Source organism: Drosophila pseudoobscura, chromosome 4 (genome assembly GCF_009870125.1).
Source record: "Drosophila pseudoobscura strain MV-25-SWS-2005 chromosome 4, UCI_Dpse_MV25, whole genome shotgun sequence".
In the NCBI taxonomy this organism is placed as follows: Eukaryota; Metazoa; Arthropoda; class Insecta; order Diptera; family Drosophilidae; genus Drosophila; species Drosophila pseudoobscura.
In genome coordinates this window covers 11592894-11613362 of record NC_046681.1, presented here as the reverse complement: position 1 = coordinate 11613362, position 20469 = coordinate 11592894, and the positions used below count along the sequence as shown (strand labels likewise).

Genomic DNA, 20469 nt, shown 5'->3' with positions numbered 1-20469 from the left:
GCTATTTATGCAATTTTTGCCTTTCAATGTTCCCTCCAAACACCCACTGCGCTTATTGGCAACATTCTTCAGCTCAGCAACATTGAGCAACAAGTGCACTGAGTAAGATCTGTTGCTCTCTCGGCTTGTTTCTCTTACTCTCAGCTTAATTCGTGAAATCGGTTAGGGCTCTCTTTTTGCTCTCTGAATCGGTAGCAACATTGAGACTCATTCCATGCACGCTCATTCGGTTTGTATGGGCCAGACTCATGTGCCGAGAAAACGAGCAACATGTCCCACAACACGGGCAACATTCTGCAGACCCTAGGAACAGCATTTGGCCCCGCATCGGAGCTTCGAGCCTCAGTCCCGTTTTTTCCCCACCGAAGGCAACACTAGGCACCGTCGCGTGTGTTTTTCTGTCGTCGGCGTTTTCGACGAGACGAAAACTAAGAAACAACAAAAATCTCTGCGTTTTTAGAGTGTCTCTGTATGTATGCGCATTCTCTGCGCTCCGCGTGTGCAGCTGTGTGTGTGTGTTTTTGTGTGCCAAAGCAAAGAATCAAAAATAATTTCAAGCATTTGTGTGTAGGTGTGTAGGTGCATGTGCGTGCGAGAAGTAGCCGAAAAATAAAGTTGAAGCTGATAAAAAAAAGGGCAATAACAAAAAGCCAAAGCCACATAAATAAATGCAGAGCAAAGAGGAGGAGGCGAAGCAACAAAAACAACAGTTAGCGTGGAAGAAGCAGCGTGGGTGAAGTGGAGTAGAAGAAGCGGCAGGGCAGAGAAGTTTTTGCTATATTTAGAAGATTCGAAGAGAGAGAGTGAGCAAGAGAGAGAGAGGGAGATTGGAAGGCATTGGAAGACAGAGAGGAGCGAAGCGTTTGTTTGCCGGCTGCTGCAGCGACGAAATTCTTACATAACGGAATCCTTGGCAGAGAAAACCAACCGAAAGGAGAGAAAACAAGGAAACAAACAATAAATAAACAAAATAAAACAAACAACCAAACTATAAGCAAAATAACAACAAAATCATAATAAATTAATATCTTAACAATATTAAAAATATATACAAATAATCAAAAATACAAGCAAAACCTTTGCAACAACAACAAAACACAATGTCCGCTCACGTCTAAACACTGTTATTTCTCTCTCGGCACCCCACTCCTTCGTACATCAGTCCATCCCCCTCTAACCACTTCAACTCGACCGTTATTTCTGCAATCTATAAAATGTCAACAATAACAACAACTGTGGCCCCGCCGCCCACAACAACAACCACAGGTGGCGGTGGAGGAGGAGGAGGAGGCCGCACCGCCGATTGCCGCAAATTTTCACCGAATATCTTCAATAAAAGCAAATGCAGTCACTGCTTTCGTCAACGAGAGGAGCACTCGGCCGCCGCCTTGGAATGCAATAGGGTGAGTCGCTAACCCCCCAACCCACCCCACTCCACTCCAACCCTAGATCTAGAAGAAAAGTGCAGTAGAGGGTGTGGGAAAATGTGGACTTTTATTTTCACCTCTTTTGCGCCGCCTTCAATTCAAGTTCTGTTTCATTCGACTCAAACGCTCCAAGTGCAGATCGTACAAGATTTTGTTTTTGTTCCAGTAGAAGGGATTTTCGATGGGGCTTAGATCTGGATCGTATCCAGCCAGTGGTGCAACGTCTTCGTTTAGTATATCCGTTGTTCCTTCCGGTTCCTCGTCGCTCAGTTTTAGACATCTGAACCGCTTGGCTAGCTTGATATCCTCATCTTCGTCACCTTCCCGCCTCCGTTTGATATTTTCGTGAAATTTGGACATGTCTGGCACAAGAAATATTATATATATTCTTGAAAGAATAATCTAAGTGTATTAGATGACAGATTTGAAGGAGAAATAACAAAGAAATATTAGTTTTAGTAACCTTAGAATTTTCATAGGTTTCGTATCGAATTTATAAAGATTTACCGCTGAAAATATAACACATAAAATGCAGTTTTCCATGGCTCAAAAATTCGCCCAAAGACATGGATTTTTCCACAGCACAGAAAATAGCCAAATAAAAGGAGGTTCCACTGTATTTGCTTCTCTGGATAAATCTTTATTTAGTCTCAAATTCTCGACTGTCTTTTCTTTGTGTTTATTGTTGTTCTTTTTTTGGTATGAAATTTATGTTCTGTTCTTCTTTTGTTTCTTCAGTATTTATTTCGGAATACTCTCTATAATTTTTTGGGAGACATTTGAGAAGTTTTTGGTTGCGTGGGGCGTCAGGGAAATTTATAGAAGAATTTATGTTCTGGGATTAGTTTTAGAATTATGTTTTTTTTTGAGGGGGAAAGAAAAGACTTTCTTTTGGCATCTGAGAAATGTTGTAAATTGTGTGTAAATTCGGTGGAATATGTTTTTTAAGTTGAATTGAATTAAAGATGTTCTAAAAATAAAAAGATCCTCTAATTAATAACCCAATTAACACCTTTAGATCTGACACACATTTTTTTCTATAAAAAAAACAAAGTCGACAAATTTCAAAGAAAAAACATAAACTTTTGATTAAGATTAATGCCATTACCTTGATTCAAAGGCCTCTTGTGGCCTGAGGCTAAAATATCTACAAGTCTATCAAACTTTCGTTCAATCAAAAACTACAGAAAAAAAATATACAAAAACCAAGAGAAGATCCAAGAAAAAACTGGAATAAAAATTGCGGTGCCACAAAGGAAAAACTCTCGCTTTCTCGTGTTTTTTTTTTTGTTTTCATTGGAATCTGGTCTTAGAATTTGAGGGAACAAAATGCCACCGAAAAAACTAATTAAAATAACAACAAAAAACCAATCAAAAAAAGAGAGATAGAGAGAACCCAAAGCAGAAAGAAAGTGAAAATCGTTTGGAAACCAAACCGAAATTTAACGACAATACAATGCCCCCCAAAAAGAGACCCCTGAACCCACCCCTGGCATCCTCAGACTGCCATAGATTCAGAATCGTATACGGGAGTCAGAGGTCTCTTTGGGTCTCTTGGGGACCTCCAATGAAAATCGTAGGGGTTTTTAGTTGAATTTGTATTTAATAAACATCAAAATCGTCGCCATAAAAGAAGAAAATCCAATGGCAGGGCTGAGAAATGGTCCAGGTCTTTGGAAAGTTTGACAAAAATACTATGAAAGATGTATGCAAATGAGAACAGAGAACAATAGACAGAGAGAGGAGAGAACTTGTAGACAGATAAAGAATGAAGATTAGAGACCATAAACGAGGCGGGGGTCTTATCTTCATCTGTTTCCTCGAGAGATAAGCCCCCGGGGTATAATCATGCGTTTTTGAAGGAGATCTTGATCGTAAATTAGAATTTTAAACTGTTCTCACTTTTAGAATCTCATATTAGACCTCGTTTTGGTAAACCATTTTAGGCCGAATTTATGGGGGATTTTGAGGCCAGAAAGTAGAAAAAACACTCGTTCTATGATGCGTTATATCTACAATTATTTGTCATTCGTAGAATCTTTGCCCCATTTCTCCTTGATATTGCCTCATACCTAGACATTATTTTTAGCTCTCATTTTTGCTGCATTTTGCGGCGCCTCCTGCTGCCTGCCTGTCAGATCATTAATTAATATTTTGTATAATTTTTTTTTTGGCTCTATTTTTAAACAATTTGTGACCCTAATTTGTATTTTCGTTCTCATTTCGTGATTGTTTGGGGGGGAACTTTGTGTGATTTTTATGAACTTAATTTTATGGTTTATTATACGAAAAATGTTTTATTATTGCCATTGACAGCCGCCTGCCCCAGTTGTTTTTTTTTTTTTTTACAATTTTTTGAGTAGCGAAACGCATTGCAAAAATTAATTATTCGTTTGTCAAAAGCAAATTCTTTTTTTTTGTTTTTGTTTTTATTGTTTGTGTTTAATTGATCACCAGTGAAAATTATATGAACCCTCGGGCTTTAAATTTGCTTTTTGTGGGCTAAGTGGCGCATAGAAATTGATTTTTGGCTCGAAAGATTTCTGTTTTCTAAATGCTTGAAATGTGTTTCTGAGTGGAGTGTGTCGGCCACTCCAGAGGAGTGTTCCAAGCATGAAATTTGGCACAGAAAAGAGATCTAATTGTATTTGCTAAATATTTTATTTGTTGAGGAAGTCCACAGAACAGAAGAGCCGAGAACCCGACCCTGGGGCCCCGAGACTCAAACACTTGACAGCCGTGAAAAATATATATTGAGAAAAAGAGTGGGAAAAAGTAGATCTCTCCATAAATTGGTTTACTAGAGAACTTCCTACTTTTTTTCTTCTTCTAGAAACACGAACCTATCGAAGTCGTTGGGGGCCATGGACATTGGAAAATGTAAATAAAAATTTTTACTATTTTTGTGGAGTGTGAAAGTCATTTGAGTCAATAATCATTCGTATACCCCCTCCAGTGGGTAGAACAACTGTGTCAACAACAACAACTGTCTGTCTGTCTCTCGAGTGTGTGTGTGTGTGTGTGTGTGTGTGTGTGTGTGTGTCTCTGTGTGGCAAGTGGCAGCCAGCGGACGGAAGTAGAGCACACGGCAAAAGGAAGGTAGTGGGAGAAAACTAAGGTTAAACACCCTGACTAACAGAAACTATTATTAGTTTTAAGGGGGGTTATTATAGAAGTGGCATTGGCTGTATTTTTCTTGGGAATAATCGATTTCTTTAGGGAAATATAATCGATAAAGGGTTTTCGATAAGCAATAAAAGAAATCTTTGGAGTTTTTCTGCAAGAAAACCAGCTACAAGAACATCTATAACCAAAAATTGATTGGTTGTAGTTTTCTTGGAATTAATCGATTAAAGATTAAAGACAAATATTGTCTCTTGCTATTGATAAAACGTTTTCGATTTGAAATAAAGGAAATCTTTGTAGTTTTTCTACCAGAAAACAAGCTCCAAAGGCTACTTCATCTATAAATGGGATTGGTTATAGTTCTTTTAGAAATAATCGATTAATTCACAGACAAATATTGTCTCTTGCGATCGATAAAAGGTTTTCGATTAGAAATAGAGGAAATCTTTGGAGTTTTTATGCAAGAAAACCAGCTCCAAAGGCAACTTAAGCCATAAATTGGATTGGTTATAGTTCTATTAGAAATAATCGATTAATTTAGAGACAAATATTGTCTCTTGTGATCGATAAAAGATTTTCGGTTAGAAATAAAGGAAATCTTTGGACTTTTTATGCAAGAAAATAATCTCCAAAGCCTTCTACATCTATAAATTGGATTGTTTGTATTTTTCTGGGAATTAATCGATTAATTCATTGAAATATTGTCTAGTGTTATCGATAAAAGGTATTCGATTGGTCATACAATAGAAATAAATATAAATTTGCAGTTTTTGTGGAAGAAAACCCATCCCCAAAGACAACTCCATCCTAAATTTAGACACTCTACCTCTCCCTCTCCCTCGCCCTCTCTCCTTCTCTCCCCTGTATTTCTGTGTTTGTTCCACATTTCAGAGAGCAATGTGCCCCTTGTGTAAACGCAGCAGTTGCCCGTAGATGTATGCCCCTGCCCCCTCTGGCTGCTGTTGCATGTAGATCTCTCTAATATGTAAAAATAGAACTCTTCTGGGCTTCCGCTCTCGCCCCATGCGGCAATTAGAAGGCGTCGGCAGGCAGCATCCCCCCTTTTTGCGATTACTCAACGCCAAAGACCTCACAGGCGTGTCCCCCCCAACACCCCACCCCCCGCCCCCCAAATGATGTGTGCCTCCTCCTGAAGTTGTTCTAAATTTAGCAACACTTTTGCTTTTGTTTTTGTGCCTTTTGCAATGTCGCATTTGCTTTCCAGGGTTCCAGTTTCCAGGTTTCCAGGTTTGCTTTTCCTCGTGGCACATACATAATTGTGTGGCATTGTCTCTGCCCCAGAACGAAGGCTAATGAAGCCGGCAAAAGCGTCCCTAACACGGCTCTCGGATTACCTTGTCTTCGAAGGGAGTCGTCGGAGTCGGAGTCGGTTGATGCCCCGCCAAGGTGGTCGTTAGGTGGAGTTTCCTTTGTAGTTTTGCGGTTCGAAAAAAGGGAAAATGTGCGGGGAAAAACAAACAAAGAAACCTGTCGAGAGGTGCCAAACGGATGTCCAAATCGATTGTCTAATCAATGGAGTGGAATAACGTTGATTATACGAGAATTATTAATTATATATAATAATAATTATTATTTTATTCCCCTAAGTAAAAGGATACAAGCGGAAAAAGGAGGAAACAGAAACATTCTGTGACTCCATAAATAAGATTATGATTTTGGGGGCAACTCTGGAGTGCTGTGTGGCATTGTTTCCGTTGACAGTTCAGGTCAAAAGGCTTGCAACATTTTCAGGTTAAGAAAATCTCATCTTGCAACTTGTATTTTTTTGGTGAGGCGCGTGACTGGACGCCCCACCAAGTGCCTTTGCCCCACCACAAGCGGTGGCCCCAAAGGCAGTAATTGTGGTTCTCGTTGTTGTTGCTCTTGTGGGCCGTCTATTTGTCTGGCAAAACAATTGGCAACAGCAACAGTGTGGGGCAGCATACAGTGAAACAAAATGGCAAAGGAAAATGGTAGAAAATTTGGATTTATTTCCGTAAAACCCAAAAATGTTTTTTATTTTTAACAAATATAAAGAAAATTTTGTATAGATCCTTTCGCTTATGGGATATTTATATCGAAAACCAGTCTTTCGCATGGAAAATTGTCTTTTTTCCCCCTTTTTTTTCAATTTTAGAACCCCGCTATTGGTTCTTTGTGTGTCCTTTCGCTTAGGGGAACATTTTGAGCCTCTCGTGCCACGGTTTCCACCCGAATCGGGTGTCATTTCAGAGGACAGCTATCCCTCTTTCTCTCTCTGTGGTTCTCTCTTTCTCCTTTTCTCTGTCTGTCCATCGCTGTGTTTGGATCCTAGTAGGTGCCTGCCTGCCTATCCCACCAAAAAGATCTCAATTGGTCCCCGGGGTGTTATTGAGCTATTGGCAGCAGCATGCCACAAGAGACGAGAGACGCGAGACGACTTGGTCTCCAGTGGAGTGCTCTGCGGAGTCTCTTTCGATGAGAGCTTCTCTAGACCAGACCTCAACCTCATTCTCATTCTCTCCAGTGGCCCCTCGCGTGGTCCCCTATTGCCCTTTGGTGGCCTCCTCGCTGTCCCTCTTTTTCCTTTGGCTTTGAGACTCCACTTTCTGACTGCCTTGCCCCCTCCCTCCCCCCTCTCTTGGTTCCTTGGCTTTGGGCCAAGTTCTTCTTCGTGTTGTTTGTCAGAGAAGTATACACATAATAAATATTACTTTTGCACACCCATCCTGCCACACAGCACTCCCCTCTGGAGCTCCGTGGCACTGTGGCATGCCTCCGCCTCGTTGCGACGTGCTCAAGTGCCAAAGCCCCGGCGTTGATTGATTGTTTGGCTTAGAAATTGTCCAGAGTCTGAGAGTATCTTTGAAATTTGCATTTTTGTAGGTTAATTAGTCGCCTCGTCTCGTTCGAGTGTCAAGTGCATTGAACCCTTGAGAGCCTGTGACACCTACCGTGTATCTACAGCTCGGGGTTCATCTCGGGGTTCTGTATCTAAATCTGTTAAGCATCGCAGGTAACACCTTTGGGGGCACACACCACACAGTTCTGTTGCAAGTGTGAAAAGTATAAAGAGAACTACAAAGAACTAAAGACCCGATAAACAACTGAGAACAAAAGACCTATCTGATAGATACATACGCTTAGCCTGCACAAAAGCAAACACCACTCCAGTCTGCCGTCTTGCCGCATTCTAAGGCAAAAGACAACGGCGGAACCGTCAAAAGCCAAAAGATAAGAAAAGTCAACTCGTTTTCTTCTTCTCCTCCGCCCCAAAACGAGGCATAGATCTTCCTCCGTATGGACAGAACCTTTTGAATCTTTCATTTTCTGTGGATTTCTTTGGCTGGAGACATGGAGGACCTATGCTTTCGTTTTTAGATCCATTCAGGATCTGTTAAAGATACAAATTATTTGGTAATTCTGTGAAAAAATCGCTAGTTAAAAATATTATTGGGCGAAGCGATAAATAGAGTAAATGTGGAAACAGCCCCAACTCCATAAAATAAAGATTTGAGCAATCATCGACTATACAAAGACTTGGAAAACATGAGCTCCTAACTCCGATCAAAAAAGTATTAAATCCATTAATATATACTTCAAATTCAAGATTAAATATCGAAAATAAATTATCACTAAAAAATAATATAGTGAAGAATACTATATAAGATTAAATATCAAAATGAAAATAAAAGAAACGGTGAGAAAAGTGAAAGAATGCAGGAAGAATCAAAGAATCAAATCGATAATTATCGATCATTTGATTGTAAAAGGTCTATGCTGCTTAATAGCTCTTTAGTCCATAAAAAGACTGTACTTTAATCAATAATTAACGATATTTTGATATTTTTTGAAAGTTTTCTTTATTTAATAATGCCCAAACATTGTGGAGAGCCTGAGCAGCAAAATACATCAAAAGACTCTAATTGAATCGAAAGTTATCGACAATTCGATATTATTTGACAGTTTCCATCACTTAATAATGTCTAAATAATTTTTAATTATTAAAAACTATAACTATAACTAAACTAAATTATTATTAACTATATTTATGATTCTTAGAAGATTAAATATTAATTTTATTTTTTTTAGAAGAATATATAGAAGGAAATATTATTTTGTGAAGTTTTAAATATTTTGTAAATTAAATAATAATAATAATAATAATTTAAAAAATATTAATAATCAAAAATAATACAAATTAATAAATAATTAAAATTTGGATTAAAAAGATATCCCGAAATTATTTTACCAGAATACTATATAAAATTATATGGAAATTAAAGAAAAATAAAGTAAATACTAGAATAGGGATAAAAGAAACAGTGAAAGAATGCAGGAGGATTCGAAATATTCAAGAATCTTCTTATCCAAAGAGCATCCCACCGGCGGCTCCCTTGGATATTCCTTTCCCGCCCGTTCCTGTCCCCCGCTGCTCTGCTTCGGCTTATCGCTCTCTAACTTTTGTTTACATTTCGATCGACTGCTCGGCCTGCTATTCTTTTTTTTTTCCTGTTGTTGCTGTTGCGTCTGTGGCTGCAATTAGCAGACGGCAGAAGGCAGAAGGCCGAAGGAAGGCATCGTCTGCATATTCCTTCGCCACTTCGCCGAACGCTGCTGCACTTTGTTGTTGCTCCTTTGATTCTCTTTCTTTTTTTTCTCATTCTATTTTTTTTTTTGCATGCTGCCGTGTCACAATTATCAGCACGAACTTCTCCGTCAGTCAAAAAAAACAACAACAGCAAAAACAAAGACAATGCCTCGCCAGAAAATTGTGTCTTTGCTGCTTTGGGTGTTCTCTTCCCCTGTTCCCCTCTTCCTTCTCCTTATCGCATTACAAAGACAACAAATCATCAATCATTCCAGCAGCAGCAACAACAACAACAACAACATCTAAAGCAAAACCAAATCAACTTCTTAACGCCAACAGCTTCATTCTGCAGCTGCTACCCGCCTCAGCTATTAGATTTCTACCATAAAAAAAAAACAAAACAAATAAAAACTAGTGGAAGTCGTCGGCAAAACGTCTCTGAAACTGCGATCTAGAAGAGGGCTCTCCCCCCTCCCCCTCCCCGCCCCCTCCCGCAACCAGAGACCCATCTGCTCGGGACCATCCTTCTTGATCGCCCGCTCTCTTAAGAGTTTAGTTTATAAACTCCCGGCGACATCTTCCGCTGCTGCTTCTGCTGTGGCGGCATTTCATTTTTTTCCTACTACTCTGTTTTTTTTTTGTCTACCTTTTCTATCTTTTCGCTATGCCTTAATTAAGTCGGTTCTTCCAAGCGACAGCAAGACAGACGGCAAGACAGTGGGATTAGATTAGGGCAGAAAGTTTATTGAATTTAAATTAGGGCTAAAAAAAAGTTTCCACTTATTGTGGAAGAAACCAATCGGTTGGGGCAAGAAACTGTACAATTGATCGATTTTTAAAGCTTGATAATTGATCGATAACTTAGGGAAATGGAAAATTTTCCTTGCTATGGGCTATCGATTATTCATCGACTAAAGAAACTAATAAAAAATATTATATTTAATATATTTTTCACTTCTTTTTTTTTAGATTTTTAGATACCATTCATAAAATCAATAAAAATGTAAAGCTCAATAATTAAACGATAGCTCAAAGAAAAAAGAAATTCGACTTAATTTGGGCAACCGATTTTTAATCGATAAGAAAAGCTAATAAAAAAGTTTCTTTTAATCAAATTTCCACCTCATATATATATATGAAATATTTTCCATATAATCGTAATTATTTTATCGATTATAAAGAAGTAATAAAGAACGATACAAGAAAATTTCTAAATAAAAATTATGGATTATAAAAATCTATTAAAAGAAAGAAAAACTTTCATTAATTGTTCTTAATATTTTGTTTTATTTTCTTAATATTTTATGACTATATAAAAACTATCAATTATAAAAATCGATTGAAAAAAATTGAAAAATATTTCATTTTTTGTTCTTAATATTTTATTTTATTTTCTATATATTTTATTTTATTTTCTTAATATTTTATGACTAAGTAAAAATGATCGATGATAAAAATGGATTGAAAACAAAACTTGAAGAACATTCCACTGATTGTTCTTAGTTTTACAATTATTTTAAAGAGTTCCAATTCTTTTATGGCTTCAAATTTGTAAGAAAATTACACAAAAATCCCTCTGAAAGACTTCTGCTTTCAGCATAATTATAAGTACTCATGTGTAGTGGAGTGGAGTTAATCGTCCCTCTAATCTCTGGATTGACGTGCTTTCAACCACTGTCTTAAATACAGAACCATCTATGCATCTGTTCTTGCCCTCGTTTGCCCGGTGGCTTCTTTCGTCTCCATCTCCGTCTTCTGTTGCTGCAGTTCTTCTGCTGTTCAAATTGAAAGCTAATTCTGTTCAGTAGCCAAAGGTAGTTCCTCCATCCATCCATCTATCCATCCTCCAATTCGAACCATCCTCACATTCAGCATTCAACGTCGAGAGGCAAACATCCACTTGTTTTGCTGTGGAACTGCAGCGATTTTGCCACTTCATACATCAACCATCATCATGGAGGAGCAGCAGCAGGCAGTAGCATGCAACCATTGCCTCAAGGGGCAGGCAGAAGAAGATAAACGAGCGGTGAGCGGAGGGGGGGACAGGGCAGGGCAGGGGCATCGTCCATGACTCTCTTATCCCCATTGTTCTTCCCCCCATGTGACATTTTGCTGCATAATTGAATTCTTATTCTCTTCTGCTCGTCGCTCAATCAAGAGATACAATGCACTGCCTGCCTGCCTGCCTGCAGCCTGCTGCCTGCCGCTTGCCTCTTCAACTGCTTGCTGCCCCACTCCACTCCCTTCTTGAAGTTCCAGTTCAAATGCCGCGCGCAGTGGAACAATCTTTAGAGTTATGGCATCTTTACACCTGCCACCACCTCCAGGGGCAACATGGAGAGACACAGAGAGAGAGTGAGGCAAAAAACACCATTAGATTTGCCACAGATACGACGGCCAGAGGCACACAGAAGGGAACGACGACGCGTCGTTGTGGCACATTCTCCAGCGGAAAATAATGACGTGTTGACGGAAGGGCATCTTGATTTCAAATTAGTTTATAATTATTTCTCTCTCTCTCTCTCAAGGAAATTGTTGCTTAATTGGAAAATAATTTTCAAGAGCCTCCAAACAAAGGATTTCTTGGCCATAATTCCTCATATTTTCTCGTTTGCCAAATATTTATTGGTGCGCATATTTTAGCACCCCCCAAAAAAAAACAAGTTTAAACCCCCTTTGGGGTCTTTGCAATTAACCATAAAATGCTAATTTTCTGTATAATAAACAGAAACATATTTTTCAAACAAATATCATATATTCATGGCGGGAATTCTGGTTTTTTTTGAACGAGAGAAGCGTGTGGAATGTTGCGCCTGTTGTTTGATGAATAAATATTTGACGAGAAATCATATAAATCAGCAAAATCACCTGTCAAAAAGCGAGATCTGTGCGAAACGTAACCATGAAGTGTATCTTGTGATGTTTTAGATAGATTAATGGTTAGATACACACCTCAACTCCGGAAGAGCTACAAAGGGGAACGGAAAAATGGTGTATTCATTAGGAAATTTTGAGGGTATTTTTTGGATGAAATTCTGTAATGAGCTGTTTTACAGGGTATCTGGTTAAATTCGATTTTCTCTGAACATTTTTCCAGTTTTTTATAAGAGTTTTCATTCGATTTTTTGGGTCTTAAAGGATTTTTTCATAATTAAAGTAATATGTATTTTTTTTTAAATGTTTATGTCTTTCGTTTGATTTTAATCTCCTAATTTTTGGGGCAATATTTATTCTTTAAGGAACAATTTCACTTCATTGAGGAATATTTATTTTATAGAATATTTGTCTTTAATTTTTAAAGAATATTTTCCTCCATATTATTTTTTTTTTATGAATATTTCATATTTTTTAGGAGGAATATTCTTAGAGGAATATATTTTTTAATAAATAAATATTTATTTTTTATTAAATAATATTAAATTTATTTTTTTATCCTCAATTTTTTTAAAGGAATTTTTTCTTTTTTTTTTGTTCGAAAATTTTAAATTATTTTCTTCAAAGTTAGTCTTTTTAATTATTTCTCCCTTTTTGATTAATATTTCATTTTTTTTATTGGAATAGCTTTTTTTGTTGTTGTTAGGAATATATATAATTTTTTTAAGAAGAAAATTTATTGGTACAGTTTTTTTTTCTTTAGGTACTAATTTTGTTTTTAAAATATTTATATTTCTTAGGTGAAAATTGCTATTTTTTTGTATTTATTTTCTTACGTTTAGGGGAACATTTATCTTTATTTTAAGTAGTTTTTTAAAATTTGGTTTGGACCAAAATGTGTGTTTTTTGTAAAGAATTTTCTCCTTCATTATTTAATACTTTTTTTTTTATTTAAATATTTATAATTCATAGGTGAAAATTATAGTTTTTCTAGTTCAGAAATTGTTCTTGAAATAAAAATAAAAATCGTAGATTCCCATTGATTTATGGCACCTCCATTAAACCCAGGGGATTATTATCCACAATCATTGGCTATTGGTTGCCTCTCCAACTTGAATGAATATGATCATCTTTTGTTGATTCTTTCATAGATTTTTCATGGATTTTCCGAAGGCAAACAAAGCTTAGCTTTTCCTTGCCAATTTGTTTGGACTTTTTGCCGGATCTTCACTCTTTTTCATTGTTTTTTTTTTTTTCTAACGATTTGGGGCCGTCTTAAGTGATATGTAAATTGTATCTTGTATCTCTGTTTGGTTGCCTCGACACCTCTCTGTCTCCATCTTTGAGTCTGTTTCTCTCTCTGTCTCTATCTCTCTCTCTATCTCTCTCTGTGTTTTGGTGTGCGGTCAAGGTGATCGAGGCGGCCCCAAGTCGCGCGAGTCGCCTCCAAAAAACGAGTCAAGTCTTCGATTCAATAGGAATCATCAGGCAGGCAGGTGATGGAACCGGGGTGCGGCCTATAATTCTCTGGTGGAGAGGGAGGAGAAGAGAAGCTTTCCAGGTAGAAGTTTCAATTTTATGTTTCGCGTGTCTCTCGCCGTTGTTGTTGTTGTTTGTTTTCTTGTTTTGTCTGGCAGATAAATCATCTAAAATACATTCCATTTATTTGGCAGTTTAGAATTTTGGTGTTGTTTCTTTTTTTTTTTTTTTTGTTTTCTTGGAACCGAAAAACAATGGAACTTTTTTGAGGGAGAGATCTCTTTTGGCACCAAAGACATTCCGGATCAGATCAATCTTTTAAGAGAGAGAAAACCCGAGACAAGAAATCGCCAATTACAAAGCCGAATATAGACAAAATGAATGGAAACAAGCGTCTCTGTCTCTCTGGATATGGAGCTATGGCTATGACTTGCAGTGTCTTGCAGAAGAAAACAATTTATTTATAGGCAATAATTTAGGCTAAAACTCCGCCGCCACAACACATGCTAAATTACGTAGGTGGACATGATAATTTTCGAGGCTTTTGGCTTTTGGCTGTGTGCAGACACCCCTAAAGACCCCCTCATACCTCCCCTCCTACCTCCCTCCCTCCCTATAGATCTTTGAAACAAAGTTTCGCAAGCCGCACCCTAAAAAAAAAAAAAATACACCGCCGCCAATGCCCTGCAGGGGAATTTCATTTAAATAAAATAAATTTGTATCCAAGAAAAAAAAGAGGGAGAAAAAAAAAGCGAAATCTAAAGCGAATTTCAGTCTGCAATTACTGTAAATTTGTGGCAGGCTACAATGCAAATAAATGAGGGTGGAGGGGCGGTGCGGGGAGTTGGCAGGGCGTTCAAAATTGGAGCTGCCAACTGGGTGCAAACGAAATTTCGTTGCAATTTTCAGCGTCTACGGCGTTGAGCGGGAGATGGAAATTAATTTGAGCTGAAAAGAGCAGGGCAGAAGGAGAGTGGAGTGTGAAGGGGGGCTCGGGGTATATCATGGCTCAAAATATGGTACAATTACGTCACATTTTACGGGTATTACGTAGCAGAATATGAAAGAATGTCATCATATATGGAATACAATGGCAATGATATCATTTTATAAATTAATTTCTATATAAATATGACTATGTAAATATGGATAGGTCTATTGAGGTAGGGGGCTGCTGTTTTAATGGAAGAATATTCTCTGTGAGAGGCGGGAAAATTCGCTAGAAAGTAGCTATAAAAATTTCCTTTTACTCAGAATAAATGGAGGGGAGATATTACATGTGGGATTAGATCTTCGCTCTACTTTCTTGGTATTAGATTACATACATTTGTCATTTATTTATAGATTTTGTGTTATCAGTTATCCGTGTTGAAATCGTTGCAATCTATCGTTTTGTCATCGAGAAATTGCTTAAACTTTGTCATAGATTAGATCAAGATTAACTAGGAGTTCTTTATTTTACAAAGCGTTACAAATAAATAAAAAAAGATAATAAATGTAAATAAATTAGAAAAAGAGATAAATAAAATATATAAATACCAATATATAAAATATAAATAAAATATATAAACAAAATATATAAAATATATATATGTAAATTAGACAAACTTAAAAACAAAATATAGAAAAGAAGAATAAAATATCCAAATTTTAAATAAAACTTATAAAAAATATAAATAAAATATAGGTAAAATATAAATAAAATACAATTAAAATACAAATAAAATATAAATAAAAAAATAATAAATAAATACAAATAAAATACAAATAAAATACAAATAAAATGCAAATAAAACATAAATAAATAAATATTAAATAAATACAAATAAAATACAAATAAAATATAAATAAAATATAAATAAAATACAAATAAAGTATAAATAAAATATAAAGAAAATATAAATAGATTATAAATAAAATACAAATAAAATATACAATTTTTAAAGAGATAAATATATAAATCTTAACCAATATTTGCAAGAGCATAAGATACTCATATGTATATACTTTCAAACAATGATAATTCTGGTAATTCAATAGAAGGGAATCTAATGAAGAAAATGAATATCGTTTCTCCCTTTTTTGCTTTTTTACTCTTTCATGTGTAGGCCACAAGAGGCAGCCATATCTTTGTCCCCTTCTAATCAATACATATCTTTTATAATTGCATAAATTAAAGTCCCCCTTTCGAGGCATGTTTAAAATACTTTTTTTTTTTCATTTGAAAAAGTTTGAATTTTTGTGCATTTTCCAACATATTTTTGTGTGCATTTTGAATGCAACACATTTTTCGCCATTCGATTCCGCATGCTGTGACGGGTGGGAGTACTGCATGTGGACCCAACCACCCCTGCCCGGGACTCCTCCGCGATAAAAAATGTGCAATGTTTGTGTTTTGTTTTCGATTTGTTTTCCCCGCTCCGTTCCGGCTGCCCCCTGGCTGCCGCCGCGTACGTGTGGGTCGATGTCGATTGCCGATTGCTGCCGCGCTTTGGCGACAATCGGAGCGAGAGCAGGCCGCTCTCTATAGTGGGTGCCTGTGATGGTGTGTGGCGTACAGAGTGTCGCGATATGCGTGTAATTTATCAACTATTCTTGAGAAAATATTTAGGTGTTTGCCATATTTGTGCTCAGCCACAGTCACAGCCACAGCCACGGCACAGCACCACACACGTCTCTTGCATAATTTGTACGACTTTTGTACTTTTAATTAAAGATATTTTAGATATACATGTCGTATATTTTCTCGCATTACCATATTTGGGGAGGCATGCCACATGGGGCACACACACACACACACAAACGTAAACGTTGACTTGCAAATTGGCGGGGCCCTAATTTGTCTTTCATTTATCATCGGCAAGAGGCACAGCCAAGGCATTTTTCTTGGCCATAATTAGTCGACTCGACTGTTGAAATTTCAAATAACAATCTTTTTCGAAAGCAAATATTTAACCCACAAAAAAACACAGCCAAGAAAACGGTAATGTTTTCCTTTTCTTTTTTGCACAAAAATTATGAATCATTTTTCGAAGATAAGAATCTTCTAAGAGATTAGTCGAAAGAATGGTAGATGGAGATGGAGAGCTGAAGAGATGATGAGATGAGGAGATGAAGAGATGATGATGATGGTGGTAATGATAATGGGCTACTGATGATGTCTTTTGGGGCTATATGGTGATTAGCCATACCCCCTGCTTACCCCACCCCCTCCCTGCTTTTGGTGCGGTTTTAGAACGTTTAACAACACGTACGCCATATGCGTTTTTCACATCTCTTTACTAATTTGTTTTGCTTCTTTTCTCTATTTTTTTTCTTCTTTCTTCTTCTCGTTCTCGTTTCAGGTATGTACGAAAAACCATAAAAAAAAAGAAGTTCTACCTCTTTCAATGCGGAACGATCATCATGGTATAAGGAGGGGCCTTTGCGCGCGGACTTTGAAGGCTGTTTTTAAAGGTATTTCGCTATTTGCTATGGCATTTGGAATGGGGATATGGGCTTGGAAATTCACTTTATATGTGTGGCTAATCGGTGGAAAACAGAGAGTTTTCCATCACCGCAGAAATGTCTAATGTGGAACACTGGAAACAAAGCTGCCAACTTGTTAGAGAAAACTTCAGATCAAGACCAAAATTTGAATAATTTCTGAAAGAAGAACGGTTACAGAAGGAATACGTATGTATTTCTAATCACTTAAAATTAATATATACCTTAAAAGAGCTGCCAACTCATTCAAAAGGCATGGCCAATTATTCGTTTAGCTTAAAAAAACTTTGAAATATTAAAAATATTATAGAAGAGACACAGAACGGAAAAAAGTGTATACTTTTTTCTATAAAATCCTCCTTAAAATGTCAATGATGGCCCTGCCAACTCGTTTTAGTCTTAAAACCACCGAAAATACTATAGTTATTTCGAAAAGGATATAAATTTGTATGAATAATGCTATACCCATTCAATTTGTAGTCAAACTTTTATTAATAGCGCTGCCAACTCGCTTTATACCCTTAAAAATAGCGCTACCAGCTGCTGGGAGTGTCCACTAGCTTCTGATTTATTTTGATTGCCTGAAAAAGTGCTTAAAAAAAATCTATAAATTTATTTGAACTTTCAACCAACTTTACAACACTCTTTTGCGTAATTTAAATCACACTCAGGGGGCTGCCAACTCGTTTTCGAAACGCGCGAAAATGCTCCTCAAATTACAGGCCAGGCCTGTCCATTCAAATGCCATTCAACTGTTTTTTATTTGCCCCTCAATATATTTAAATTCCAGCCACCAATTTCCATTTAATGTTTATGCATTTATATTTTACAAGTATTTTTTATGGCACATCGCCATTAACTTGATATAAAAACCCGAAATTTGAGGGCAGGCCATTTGGGCCATAAATAAGGCAAATAAATTTTGAATGAATAACATTTTAATGGGCAACAAATGCTCATAAATAATATGGACAAACAGGCAGAAATTAATTAGCAATTTAAGGAGAAAATTAACAATAAGAATTTTGCTTTCATTTGCCGCAAAATTTCTAATCCATTTTTGCCTTTTTTGGGAATTTATTTTGATCAATTTTTGGTCTTAATTTTATGAACTTTCTGGGGAATAATTTCTGCGTTTATTTGGGCTTTTATTTGATACACTTTTGGTTTTTATTTCTTCAATTTTTGGCTGGAAATTTCCTTTGAAATATAAGGCATTTTTTCGTTAATTAAAACAAACAAAATTTAATTCAATTAACGCTTAGGCAACGCCCACCACAGACGCCCCAAAAGCCAAAACCGAATCTCCAGATCGGTCGGAAATCATGCCAAATATGATTTTCAAATTGGTTTCTTCTTTGTTTTTTTTTTGGAACTGTTTTCGTAACGTTTTTCAGCGACCCGCAAATTTGCACGTTCATTGGATTTCGGGTCGTGTTTACATTTTCGCCGCGTTATCAGTTATTAACCCACTTCCGCCACAAGAAATGAAAGAAAGAGAAGCGAAAAGAAAAGAAATTTTGAAAAAAGAAAAAAAAAACAACCACAGTAGAAAATAATTTACAGAACCTAGAAAAAAAAATCTAATAAATCATCAGAGCGAATTGGGCTAATGTCGGACCGCATCGTCCCTCGTCCGTCATTCACTTGATCATTCATTTGATGCTTGAACTGAATAGTCCATGAGTGTGTGAAATGAAAGCCGCGAGAGTCAAGAGAGACATATATTCTAGTGAAAAAAATTAAGTAATTTTAATTAAATTAAAGAAAGAAATTATAAAAATTTGCAATTAGCGGGGAAATTCCTCGTTCATGGGGCTTGGCCTTTGACTTGAATGAATGCGAATACTCACGCTCATTCGATTCGATTCGATTCGAATCGATTTCCAATGCATTTCATTCAATTTTCATTCGAGTTGACAAATGTGGCAGCAGCCACAGTCGTGTGGTAGGAGTGTATCTGTGTGCCCCACTTTATTGCCATTCAATTCGGTTTAGATTATGGTCTCTGTAGAGCTTGTAGGAAGAGATCGAGAGATGCTGGAAATTACATTTTCTAATACCCTTTTCCCTAGGCCTTTATAAACCGTATTAAACATGGCACATGCCCCTAAAAAAAGGAAGGGTATTCACTACACTCAAACCTAGTGAATATTGAATAAATCTTTGGTTGGTTTTGTGTTATGTGCATTCGTAATTTGAACTTTTCAATTCTCATTTTATTGTTTTTGTATTTGTGCGTTCATTGGAGGAGTTTTTGCTTTTTGTATTTGCGATTTGAACCGTTGACAAGGTCTAGGTGCAGCCACACGGACGGCTGTCATTCAAGATTGGAGAGAAGTTGTTGGACAATTGATTTGAATATGGAATATTGTGTCGATCTCTTGCACGCGCCGCCAATCGTTGGACATTGGACATGTGTGTTGTGGAGTGGAGAGTGGAGTGTGGAATGGAGTGTGGAATGGAGTGTGAATGAGTACCCAATGTAGTACACGGTTCATGGCGTAATCTCTTTGGTTCAAAACCCCCCAGAAAAAGGCAAGGTAATCGAACAGTTTTGTGTATCTTTGTGTCTCCATATCTCTCTGTGTGTGTGTGTTTGTATCTGCTTCCGCACTTTATGTTGAAGAAAAAAAGAAAGTACCGCGAAACACCCAAAAAATCGGTAAAAGAACAAACACCCAATGAAGAAAAAAGAGCCGCAGCTATCGTACTTCCGTTCCGAAAAAATCTCCGTTCCCAAGGTTTTTACACAGTAATTGTGATGCCGCTCTCTACTTCTCTTTCTTCGTCTCTCTCTCTCCCCATATATCAATATCAATATCTGGAGGGGTACCAATAAAATGGTAGTGCCGGGTCGAAAGGGGAGGTACAAAAATAATAAAAAAAAAACAATTTGCGCACCGTTTGCGTAAATTATTTTGATTTGATTTGTGAAAATTTTCAAGATTCTCTCCTTACGATTCGCGGACTTTGTTGCCAGAACATAGAGATGGTAAAATTTCTCGGATAAAAACTTACTTTCATATCATACAAATATTTCAATTAATTTTTTATTTTGATATATGTAGGTATTTTATTTATTTATTTTTTAATTTTAAATTTTTGTTTTCTTGTTATTTATTTCCGTATTTATTTTATATGTATTTATTCGGAATTTAATTTATTGTTTGTTTTCATACAGGTATTTTAATTATTTATTTTTAAATTTAAGTTATTTTGTTTAGCTATTTATTTTCGTGTATATTTGATGTAAATATAAATATATATATTTTTTAAATTTATTATTTATTTTTAGATATATTATTTATCAATTTGAATTGATTTTTTAATAGGTATTTAATTCCATATTTATTGTATAAATATACATATATTTTTTTAAGTTTATTATCTATTTTCATATACATACGTAGTTCTATTATTTATATATTTTAATTAGTTTCTTATAGGTAATTTATTTTGTTATTTATTTTGTATGTGTTTGTATCCTTATTTTGTGCCCTTGCC

General features: G+C 36.4%; 1 protein-coding gene across 4 annotated transcripts in view; it reads left to right on the top strand.

Moving 5' to 3' along the window:
* Positions 1-289: 289 nt before the first annotated feature.
* Positions 290-20469, top strand: part of osp (myosin phosphatase Rho interacting protein outspread) — a 124485-nt gene continuing 104305 nt past the window's right edge. For 2 of the 4 annotated variants that reach the window (XM_001357338.4, XM_015179964.2), the window contains exon 1: positions 292-1403. In XM_001357338.4, the coding sequence (XP_001357374.3) occupies positions 1215-1403 (189 nt within the window). In that variant the 5' untranslated portion in view covers positions 292-1214. Of the gene's footprint in view, positions 1404-20469 lie in introns of all 4 variants that reach the window. The other 2 variants (XR_001450945.2, XM_015179962.2) reach the window with 2 other exon arrangements.